The following is a 12,506-nucleotide window of genomic DNA, read 5'->3' on the forward strand; positions in this document are numbered from 1 at the left end:
GGAGCCGCAATAAATTCATCATCATGAGTTTATGCAATCATCAATTTAATTATTTTGTTTTTTAAAACATATTTTGGTGATTGTTTTTTTTTATTTTTTTTTTTAAGGGTAGGCTGAAACATAAAATAAAATATTTTCAGCCATTTTTAACAGTCCTCAATATTAGACGGACTGTTTTCCTTGACTGTATTTAATATGGACAATTAGCGTAATAATAAAGTAATAATGCTGAACAAAATAACGCTCACGGCTATGTGGTTGAAATGATGATGATGAACATGATATCATAATGAACTGAATCGCTGACTTGATCAAATTACTGAACTCGCAAGCATCCGAAATGACAGCTGCCGTCTGGAATTGTTCTGGCTGAGGTCGAAACGGGTTTCTGGCCCGTGTTGCGACTTGAATTTTCACTCTATTAGGGCGCTTTTCCCAGACCATAAAGCTATTATATAACTATTTAAATGGTTTTGCAAGACCGTATGGATGGCAAAAGTTCAGCGCTGTTAAGTTGAGCCTGGGCTCGTCTTCCATTTCTATTCAAACGGTGCAGTGTTGTTTGCTAACTCGCTAGAATGCCCGAGGACACCCTTATTTTTTTTTTGGCGACGACTGGATAATGACCTCAAAGAAGATTTGTGCAGTCAAAACAGCTTTTCATCTATTTTCAGTGCCCTGCCAAATCCAATTGCATAACATTGTACAGGTTGATTTTTTGAAATGATCTCTTTCAATATCATGTTTTGTAAAATACCAAGATTGAATAGATTAGTACAAATAAAAGTCGTAGCCACTAAAACGGACAAAATGAAATCCAATACAAGAAGTGTATCATATAGACACAAAGCTAACTTTTGACATATTATGTGTGCTGCTGTTTTGGTTAGCAACAGAGTTGTCAATATAATATTTTGTTTCCCAACTTATATTGTGAGTCACTGTCAATCTTTATGTTATACAAGACAATAATATGTTTTAACTTAACCTGAGCAGAAATGGTCATACTTTATATACTGCAGCGAGTTCACAGAGGTGAGAGACGAGAGTCGGCTTTTAAAAGCAGGTGCCGGCCTGTCATCACATTAGTCTGCTGTCTGAGCAGCTGCCAGACTACAAGTATAATATCAGCCTTTTTTTATTTGAGCACCATTAAACATGAATAACAAAACGTCTGCTCCCCCGTCGCGTCAGTCGGCTTTGGTCAAAAGGTGTGTCTGAGCGCACGTCATGAAGTGCGGCGAGACAAAATTTTCCACGTACGGCACTATTTCTATGACATCATCAGGTGTGTGTTTTTGTGTGCGCGCGTCTGTCGGGGGGTGGGGGGGGGGAGTGTGTCACTGCAGAACAATTAGGAGCTTTATGATAACATGACACGTGCTGCGTGTGTCACTCAGCCGCCTGTTTGCTTTATTACGAAACATTACTGGACACCTGAACAATCAAATCAGAGCCAAGACATACTCTGCGTTTGCAAAAATATTGATACGCACTTTTGATTGACACTGTCAGAATCGTATTTATTTGACAATACATTCATTCTGTTTAAAGTTTGCAGTTTTCTATTTTGCTACTATTACGGCCACGTATATATACAATATATATATATATATATATATACATTTTCAGAGGGGGGGGGTATTCTGAGAAAAAACTCGCAAGTTTGCCACTTTAAAAATGTATTTCTCGTAAGTTTCTGAGTTTTTCTCTCGCAAATCTGCCACTTTATAAAGTCGCAAATTTGCGAGTTTTTTTCTCTGAATATTGCCACCACCCTCTAAAAATGATATATATTATTTATACATGGACCTAACACGCCGTCCTAGTCATTGACATTGTTATGAAAACAAAATGGGTTATAGGCACTTTTTTTTTTTTTTTTTTACTTGAACATACTTGACGCAATGCAATCTTTTGTTCTATTCCAAAGATTTCTCGAAATAGAATATGGACCACTCAATAAATAAATAAATAAAATGCAAACCACCTCGTCCCCGAACAATGAATAAAAATGATTGAAAAAGAAGTATACATACGGAATTCATTACAAGCATAGCTTTCAGGATCCATGATGTGACTGTTCTGTGATTGGTTAGCATTTAATGCATTATAAATCACTATAAAAGTGTTGCTGAACTATAAAAGTGTATTTCACACTAGTGTTAATTTCATCAACAAAAATAATTTTGTCAACGCACATTTTTCACTGGCCTAAAACTAGACTAGACTAGACTTAAACCCTCATTAATAAACAATAACTGGGGCTTAATAATTAATGCATTTTCATCGACTAATTAAAGCGAGGCAAAAATAAAGCCGAACTAAAATCTATAGACATTTTAATTCATGAACGAAAACGAGACGAAAATGATATGATTTTGTAAAATCTTGTCTCTGCTAATCTGTCACTGTGACAATGTCATGTGACACACAGTGACGCACTCCCTTTCAAATCTGCAGCTAGCGAAAGTGCGACATGGGACTGACAGGAGGTAGGCAAGTAAATTATAGCTATAATGTAACATTAATCCAACGGCTATAATGTTCCAACAATAATGTTAACTCGACCGCTAACTAATGCTGGCTAATTCATTAGCTTATAGCATGGCGCCATAGTAGCCACTTGTTGACATATTGTCATTGTGTGTGAAATTGAGAATTTTTTTTTTTATGTGAAATAGTTTTAGATCCGAAATGTTCAACATAATCTGCTGACCCAAAAAAATATACAGGGGTAAAAATATTGTCCTAACTAAAACTAGATGAATAAGATGTGTTTTCTTGGACAAAAACAAAGACTAAAATGATAGATTTATAGTGAGGTTGATCAACTATGATCAAAACTAACAAGCGTGATTGAAACTGGACTAAAACTGAGACTCAATTTAAAAATGGCCGATAAAATTAACACTATTTCACACTCTAGTCAAACTCCACACATGATTTGAGATTCGAACCCTCAATCCCACTACTGCAAGGACCAAAGTACTACTGATACTCATTTTTTTTCCTCTTCTCTCCCTCAGATGAATTTAACCCTTCGGTCCCCAAGCTGGAGAAGAGCGTGAGCGGTAGCAACCCGTCCCGGGACCGCCTGCTGCTCACCGTCACCATGCTGCTGCTGGCCGCGCTCTTCGTCTCCTAGCAATGGCCGTCGCATCAGCGTCACCATGCCAACGAGCCTTCGGAGGGTGGACGGTACAGCGGCGGGCGGGACAGTGAAGATGCAGTCTGTGTATGCGTGTCGTCTGTGTGTGTGTGTGCGCGTGTGCGCGTGTGTGTGTGTGTGTGTGTGTGTGTGTGTGTGTGTGTGTGTGTGTGTGTGTGTGTGGGTGGGTGTTGATTCATGCACGCCACACAAAGCATTTATAAAAGTGGCAACATCAGACTGAAATTATTAAATAATTGTAAATAATAAAAAAAAAGTAAAAAAAAAAAAAACACACACATCATTAAATCCACCCACGCATTTGATTGGCTGGTTCACTTCCTGTTGCTTCGTTGCCATGGTTTCACGCAACGGGACAAATTGAACTCAAGTGAACTGAATCGAATGGATTTTAGGGGGAACATTGTGGAGAGTTGAAGGACTTTTTTTTTTTTCCCCAAGCAGAAGATAGTTCATGAACACAACATGGGACTCCTGTTTTTTTCCATCATCTCCACTTTAAGCAGGGGGGGGGGGGGGGGCATTCGCAAAAGCATTTAAATGTCTGAGGTTAACAAAGCACATGCGTCAGTCGCGACGGATCATCCCTGCATGTGAACACTCAGCAATACCGAGGAGGGATGAAGAAGTGCGTTGGCGTTGGTTGCTATGCTCGACCACAATTCCATTGGCCATTTTGTATGTACGCGCGCGTGGGCGTGCGAGCGGATACAAACATCCCGGCAACACATCTACACACTTATCATCATTCAAATGCAAAAATCGATTGAAAAAAAAAAAAAAAAGGTGAGGAGGTTGTGTCCAGCCAGAAGCCAACCACTACTACTACTATAACGACTGCTTACCAGGGAGAGCGTTCCCATGGCAACTAGCACCTTATTTCACCATGGTTACCACCCCCCCTGCCAGCCAATCATTACGGACTCAAGTTGGGACGCCCTGACGGACTCTCTCGCTCACCCACCCCTCACAATCCAGAGGCATATGAGGCGTTCAGGTGTGCTTGTAAATGTCAAGACAGGACGGCGAATGGACATTTAAATGTTTTGAAATGTAATGAAAGTGGGTTCTTTTCTACCAACTTGAAACTCAGTGTCCTTCAGTGTAACTTTTGTTTGATTGTTTTTTTTTATTATTATCTTTCTGTGACGTGTCTTTGTTAATGGCGATGGAACACGATGGAGCCATATGTCGACTTGGGCTGCATGCAGACTGGTTATCACATTTTGAGGTTGTTAGTGTTTTTGCAGAAGTTTCATTTCAATCCAACTGTTTCTTCTACTTAAAATCGACCTCGAAACATTTTCACGCATTTTTGCTGGGAATATAGTGGAACCTCTGAAGTTGAACACAATGTATTTTTTGCCATTTTGTTTGGAAATTAAATTTAACCATCCCAAGGTCAGAATGTGGCCATTATATAACTTTGATCGACTGGCAGCGGTTTTTAAAACATCATTCAGCAGAAAAAAAAAAGTTTGTTTCTAGTTTCTTTTTTCTTCTTCTTTTTTTTTTACAATTAATTTCACAGACAAGCTTGGCAAGAGCCTCTTTAGTGGCAGTGAACGGTTTGGTGGATTCCAGCTGACGAATAATAAATAAATAAATAAATAAAGCCCACTGCAGTGAATGTGTTTAACCCTGGAGAACCCAGGGGGTCAAATTTGGCCCATATAAATTCTGCTACTTAAATAACAAAGACCTTTTTTTTTTATTTTTTTTTTTACAAATTTAACTTCAACAGTCCAGAGTGCCACTTCTGACCCCTGCATGGGGCCATCTAGTGGATGAATATTGCACTTACATGAGCCAGAGTGGTGGTGACAAGATGGCTGGCAACATGCTGTTTTGTTGAGCTGGAAATCAATCCGAACAAAACCATCTTCTCAGCAAACCATCAGATGGTAAAATTGTGTTGTTTTTTTTGTTAATCTATTTCATATCATGTTGCAGAATCCCTAGGAGTATGTTTTATATGTATATTTTGATAAATTAGCAACTCTGAGCTAGTTAAAAAAAAACTAAAATAAAACTAAAATTGAAAAAACATCTATTTTGGTGTTCAGCGAACTTATAGCAGTCATTTAATGTATAATTCATAATTTTCCAAAGAAGAAAAGGGTTCTTGGGTTCTCCAGGGTTAATGTAATTTTTTTAAGTAACTATTTTATTTTTTATTTTTTTACCTGTGACACAATATGAAAAATGGTTAACCGCTATATGCTAAAACTAAAAAAAAAAAAAAGGCATCCTTAACTTTGATGGCATGTAACGGTGGTGGTGGATGATTCGTTTTACATAGTGGCGCTAACAAATATGTTGATTTAGCCATGTTGCGCTGAGCAGCCAGGACAGGGAGATCCTAAATCAAAAGATCACAATTTTCCTCTTTGTCATTTCTGGTACACTTTGTCATTTCTGATATGACAAAAAAAAAAAAAAGCCAAAGAAAAAAAACCTGCTCATTTTTGTGGACTTTATTCTTTATATGCTTAACAAACTGAGGAAGGAAAAAAAAAGACTAGAGGGTCGGAACTGTCCTTGAATTTGGCACATGTACTTCAGAGGTTTCACTTTATTCTCTTCTGTGACAGTTACATTGAAACGCTACATGACTGACAGACTGTATTGTAGAGCTTAGAGTTTATATGTGTGGGAGGCTTCTTTTTATTATTACATTGTAGCCTGCTTTTAAAAGAGTGGCCTTTCAAATCACATATATATATATATAATTATTTTATTTTTTTTATGTAGTGTGGGCATCATTTTTTTTTCATTCTCAAGATGTCTCCAAGTGTATCGTTGTGCTTATATTATGATACAATGCATATGGACTAGTTTCAGCACAATGCAGTCAGTGTGTGATCCAGCCCAGGTGTGTATATATGGCAATGAGGGTAGGTGGGGAAAAGGGTCAATCATTCTTGCACTTAAGAATTAGGACACAAAAGAACGTATGTGTGTGCGTGTGAAAGTGTCTGCGACGTTGTCTGGCGACGCAACAGAAGCATTTACTAGTGTTGGAAACAACAGTTACAATCATGTTTACCTTTCGACTGGAATGACTTTAAATGTAAACGCAACAAATGAACAAACAAAGCATAACAACAGAGGTTCTAACCATGAGCGTGATAACAAAAGTAATACAAATCCTACTTTTAACAAGATGTGCTTCCGACTCTTATTTGTCTCAACAAACACATCAATCGCAATCTGGTTTTGTTTTTGAGGATGTGACAAAATGGACCTTTAATCCAATCCAGGAGAACAGCTGGAGATGTTGCAGCAAAAGCGTGTGCGTGCTGTGTAGAAAATGTTGTCAGATTTGATTTTTTTTTTTTTTTCCATATCAAAGTTGACGCTCTCCCTTGCCAGTAATGCCTTTACACGCGCCGATTACTCCACGGATAAGAGCTTCTGTCACCTGCTGAGCACGTGAATGATTGCAGACGGAGGCGTCCTGTTGGTGTCGGCCATGTTTGTGCAACAGGTTGAATGTAGGTAAGAGTGGCCTGCACTTAAACACCAAGTTGTGTGTCTTGTAATGTTGTCACTGGGTGTGTCATCCACAAATAAACAGCTCCTTTAAAAAAACAACAACAAAAAAACAGGTGCCACTAATGGTTTATTTTTCTAAATAAAGTTTTGCAAGTGTAAGAGTTAATGCTCTACTATCTTGCCCTTCCCAGGATTGCATCTGGCAACCATCCTTTGGCAGACAAGGTAAGCAATGTGCTAACTGTAATGAATGTAAAAAGTTTTTGTTAAATGATCAACCAAAATGGCTTATTTCATAAATATTGATGAGAAGCCTGGTTACTACCACTGGCACTAGCAAGCTAAGCTAACGAGGCTAGCTGGCTAACTTTTGTATATATTTTTAATTATGTTTCCAAAAATAACCCCAGATGAACGATACAGCGTGACATTCATCCGCAAAGTTTGTTTAATCTGCTTTTTTGTCTCCTTCAATATAAAGAATGTAGACCTTGTATGCATACTACCCTGCGTTTCGCTTGTTAAATAAAATGCTAACATTATGCAACCAGCCTGGGGCCTAGTTATACACTGTAATGCTAACAAGGCTAGCTATGTGCTATTTAAGATATTTTAAAAGATAGTTTTAGATCAAGTAATGGGTATTTTGAGGTTGAGATCTTCTGGATAAGCATGGCTGGAAATGAAATTATTTGTAGATGGAAACGGTTTGAATTTAGCAGTTTGGATACAGTAACAAACACAACTCAAACATTATCTCACTGCTTAACTAAAATGAACCCGATACTGTTTCATTTTAATGACTATAAATGGTCGACACTGACAGCTTAGCTTACGTTAGCTGAAACAGCATTTGACTTTTGCCAAACATTAGCCTCAAGGTTATAGCGGTTAGCATCGTAGGAGTCGGATGTAATTAGCGGTAAATGTTGAACTGTGTTGTTGCAGCCAAACACCACACAGTAATTCACAACTTTTTGACGTTGGCTAACTTGGCTAGCAATCAAATTTCTCTATTCACACACTCTGTCAGCACAGGAACAAACAATGCGCTAACTTCAGACAAGGCATCTGCGATTCTGCGGTCATGTTCAGAAGGGTCTGACTTCATGGGAAATCTTAAAAGTACAGTATATCGAGTTTTAGAGAGTTTTACGGGAACAGTGTTGCTTTTCATTATTGCTGTCCTCCATCTATTATTGTGTCAGTTTGATGTAATGGATGTACTTGCGTTCTGCTTCAAACTACGCTGCATTATTGATCAGAAACAAGAATAAAATGACACGTGAATACTGCTGATGTTATGCAGTTTGTTTTAGCGATTCTCCGTCTACCAGTGAACAGAATGTCTAGCTCAGACTTTACGCAAGCATTTTGTATAAATTAAGTTTTTTTGGGGGGGTTTTACCCCAATTTTTTTTTTTCATTAATAACTCTAATACCTTTGAAATTATTTCACATAGTAGAGTGTTTGTTGATGAGAACGGCTGATGATGAATAGCCCAAACATGATATAGTGCTGACCATTTTCAATGATTTTTCCACCAAATTCTCACGGGAGCACACGTGCAAGCAAAGCATGACAGAAGATAGACAGGATGAATGATGCACCCTTTCGTGCTATTTGACTAATGGAGCTTCAGAGAAAAATTCTGTGTCAGACATAAGATCTGACTCATATCGTTTAAGCCCATTACCTTTAATTCAGGTAATGTTTTACACCAACAAAAAAAGTGGAAAAGTGCCGCAAGGAAAAACGCTATAATAATCATGACTAATGGCTGACAAGTGTTATTTGTAAGAGGGAGGAAAAAAGGCATTGAGGCGTTTGATTTAGTCAGACGGGATAATGTTCAGCCTTCACGATGCTCTTGCCTTGCTTTTTTTTTTTTCTTCTTCATGTTCATTTACAGTGTTCATCATTTTCTCATTTGCGTCCTGTGTGTAAAGAGTCAAGTCAGTACGTTTGCATTGAGAAGTTTATGAGTTTCAAATAAGCGTCGTTATGTTCATTTCACTGTAGGAGTGGGCAACCGACAGCCCGCCAGAGCATTTCAGCCTGCAAAAAAAAAAAAAAAAACAGGCCAAAAATAAAATATTCTGTTTTGATCTGAGATGTTTTAATTTGGATTCATTCATTTCAATACAAAACACCAGAACTTGGCGTCAACCGTTCTTTCTGCCTTAAGAGAACTGATCGAAGTATTTGAGGCCGGTCGCTGTTATTAAATCACCCTGAAATGTTTATCAGTTTGTTCGTCTTTCTCCTGCCGCTCGCCCCGCGACTCACTCGTCCAATTTCAAATCACACGTAGACACCTTCACTGCCTCGGTCTGAATTTATAGAACATGTGAATTGGAGTGAGACTTAACACAATTTCCCACCGTCTGCAAGGCAGTGAAGGTGATTGGATGAGTGAGTCAGAGGGCGGGCCGTCTGCACCTGGGGACGGCGGTGTGTCTATGGCGAGGAGACCGAGGTTCTATTTGCAAACATTTGCGAGGAAACCAAGTTGACAATTAAGAAAATGTAAACCACGTCATCAATTAGTCCACATTGACTCAACTAACATCACCAGAGCCAATAGCTTCAACTATCTGATTAACCACGTTTCTAGTAATAAACTAGCTAGCAAGCATGCTAACATACCGTATTACGTTTGGCATCAAGATTGTGATTTACGGTGATTATGACAAAAATGATCAACTCACTTTATATTAACCCAATGTGTAACCCAACTTAAATTGCTTGTTTGGAAAAATCTGGAATGTTTTTAGCTCTTGTATACTGTTATACTAGTCACTGGGCACAACCAATTACACCCATTATTATTATTTAATGAAAATGTTTGTATTTGTGTTGTAAATCAAATGTTTGCGTTTGTTTTTCCATTTTTCCCCCAACAAACTGCAGTACTGCGCACAACCACAGGGTGTCACTGTAGAGCAAGCAGAGGTGCCTCGAGTTGGATCCTTTGTCATCTTTCACCAGCACGAGCAAATCCGTTCAAGTCACAATGGCCATTGTGTAACTAAAGGCATTGGGATTAATCGGACAGATTTGCTTTATCGGGTTATGATATAACCATGGTTGTGTGCGGGGTGCTGAGTTCATGGGCAGGGAAGGTGACGACAATTGTGTGGCTGCAGGCCCATGAGAGATGAGCACTCACACACACACACACACACACACAACTATTATCCAACTACTACAAGTATTTTAAGTGTTATCAGTGACAAGTCAAGGTCTTGCATTGGAAGTCGGAGAGGAAAAGTCACTTTCAATCCATCTTCTGTGTACTGCATTGTTTGCACCCACATATGGTCTGAATGAGGCTGTACGGTGAATTTAAAAAGTCTACACACCCCTGTTCATTTTTGAGAAAGTGAGAAACAATGTTTTAAAAGAAACTCAGATAACATAATATATATATATTCAGATACACAGTATAGTTGCACAAGTCCACACACCCTCTTCCGAATTAACCAATCACATTACAATTGATGTTAAAAGGAAGTCACACTTGCAACCATTTAAAGGGCGTCTGATTAACCCTAAATAAAGTTCAGCTGTTCTCAATAAAAATAAAAAATTCGCCTCCAAGCTCGCCCTCGTGGACGCGGCTCCCCGGTTTGCCACCCACAAGGCAGCCATGTTTTGCCAATGTGCAGATGGCAACCTTGACAGCAGGGTGGGGAAGCCCTCACGTTTCATCTTTAATCATTTCATGTGTTCCACGTGAAGCCAGCTTTTCAGGAAGCTGTGAAGCGCCATTAGCATAAGGTGTCGCATGCGCCTGTCATACATGCGCCTCATGTCGCCGGCCTCGTGCGTTACCCCGTGCGCTTGCGCTTGTGTCATCGTCACTTATAGGGATAACAATCACACGTTATCACGTTGCGACCTCAGAATGCACGTTGTTAAAGTGATGTCGTTTACAAAGTGGAAGGCGTCTTGTATATTTTAACGTAAAAACGGAATAATCAAATGCACATCGCATGTAAGACTGCTAGATGAGACCCACGCAACAGGGCCACAGGGTATCGGGTGCCGAAATGTCACTACCTTGTTTAACATTGCAAGAGTTTTCTATATTTCTCGGAATCAATAATGCATGAATCTCCTTAGCAAAATAGAAACATTGGCAGGAAGTGCCTAAAAGTATCAACTCAACATTTTGGCGCTGCTCCACAACAAGAATTGTTAAGCCTTGGCAGAGGTTATACCATTTTTGTGTGAAAACCTAATGTGTGATTGTTTCCTTTTGTGAAACGCTTTTAATATAATTAGGAGTGGTGAATGTGCATTGAAAAGAAAGAGCTACAAATTGATTTTTGTTTGTGTGTTTTAGTGACCTCATGCATTCATTGTTGAACACTGCCCACATTTGATGAGACCTACGCATTCTCACTCACACAGCAAGTTAAACACAATTAATGTTATTAATGTCAACACATAGTGAAAAATGAACAGGACGTCTGACATTTTGGCTCGAAGCACTCGTATCATATTGATCATATTTTGGTCTATAAACTCCTCCTGGGAAAGCGTTTGAGTTTTCAGTATGACATAAAATTTGATGATTTGCTATCCAAAACTGAGCGCTCTCAAATAAAAGCTGCCATTTTTTCAAAGCGGATCCTCAAAATGGTCATCAAGTTTTGATGCCCACATATAATTTGCACCAGGATACACACACTTCAGCCCCCCCCCCCCCCCAAAAAAAAAAACACACCAATGCTGCTTCAACATATTGTGTGAGTGGTTAGCAAGTCTGCCTCTCAGTTTTGAGTTTCTGAGTTCAAATCTTAGCTTTGCTGTGTGATGGTGTGGCATTTGTTGAAAACTGTTTAATTAAAAGGGAAGTCAACTTAACAAAATAACATTTTCTATGCAGCCCCACTACGGTATTCCGGTTAACATTGCATTCATGGAATATGAGTTAAGCAGCAAAATCCAGCAGTTTTTATCAATATCAAAAGGTGGCCATTTTGCCACTTGCTGTCGCAGGAAAATGACATCACAGTTGCTCAGGTAACAACCAATCACAGCTCAGCTTCAGAAAACAGGTGGACTGTGATTGCTTGTTGCATTTTAGGTTCACATAAAGGCCTAGCTATATAAAAAAAAGTAAACAAAGCATACCGGTTACTTTTGAAAAAGTAATTATATTTACCAATGACAAACAGTTGCTATACTTCTCAAGTATAAAAGTAAATCCTAACTGCTAAAATCCAGTCGCATTTGTCGGCATACCGTTTAACGGCAATATCATACAATGCCGGTCTCTCTTGAAAAAAAGAGGCAAAATCATCTTCCCGATCTTCTATCCAGACAGACATTGTACGATTAAAATGCGGAGGGTAAAGCAGGGTGACGATGCGCAACATGAGAGGGGGAAAAAATGGTCCAGGGTTTCCATCAGTACTGTTTATCCGCGTTTGTCACTTCCTGCTCTGATTCGCTAGCTAACAGCCAATCACGGTGATCAAATGCCCCGACGCCGATTCAACATGTCGAATTTGCTGAGAACGCCCCCCAGCGACGTATTCCAACTCGATCCAATGGTGGCCTAAGACTAAGTTGTCGTAAATTGGTGCGAGTGGTTATGTTCATCGGTACCCTCTAGTTCCAAGTCAGCTAAACAACCCCATGAGGGCAACACGCATTTATAAAAAAAAAAAAAAAAAATGGACGCATTGGTGGGTTCTTCAGGCCCACGGAAGTTGTAGATGTCACCTTTTAATCACCTTTCCTACAACGCTGCAAGCATGCATGGTAACTATTTTGGATGCAGCGCCTCTGTTTCTACTGATGCAATGCAGCGTGACATGC

At 39.2% G+C, this 12,506-nt stretch overlaps 1 protein-coding gene across 4 annotated transcripts in view; it reads left to right on the forward strand.

Annotated features, from left to right (window-relative positions):
- Positions 1-6,339, forward strand: part of efna3b (ephrin-A3b) — a 114,180-nt gene extending 107,841 nt beyond the window's left edge. For all 4 annotated transcript variants that reach the window (XM_077575965.1, XM_077575964.1, XM_077575963.1 and 1 more), the window contains one exon: positions 3,030-6,339. In XM_077575965.1, coding sequence (XP_077432091.1) covers positions 3,030-3,148 — 119 coding nt within the window. In that variant the 3' untranslated portion in view covers positions 3,149-6,339. The remainder of the gene's footprint in view (positions 1-3,029) is intronic.
- The last annotated feature ends 6,167 nt before the right edge of the window (positions 6,340-12,506 follow it).

This window comes from Vanacampus margaritifer, chromosome 9 (genome assembly GCF_051991255.1).
Source record: "Vanacampus margaritifer isolate UIUO_Vmar chromosome 9, RoL_Vmar_1.0, whole genome shotgun sequence".
Lineage (NCBI taxonomy): Eukaryota > Metazoa > Chordata > Actinopteri > Syngnathiformes > Syngnathidae > Vanacampus > Vanacampus margaritifer.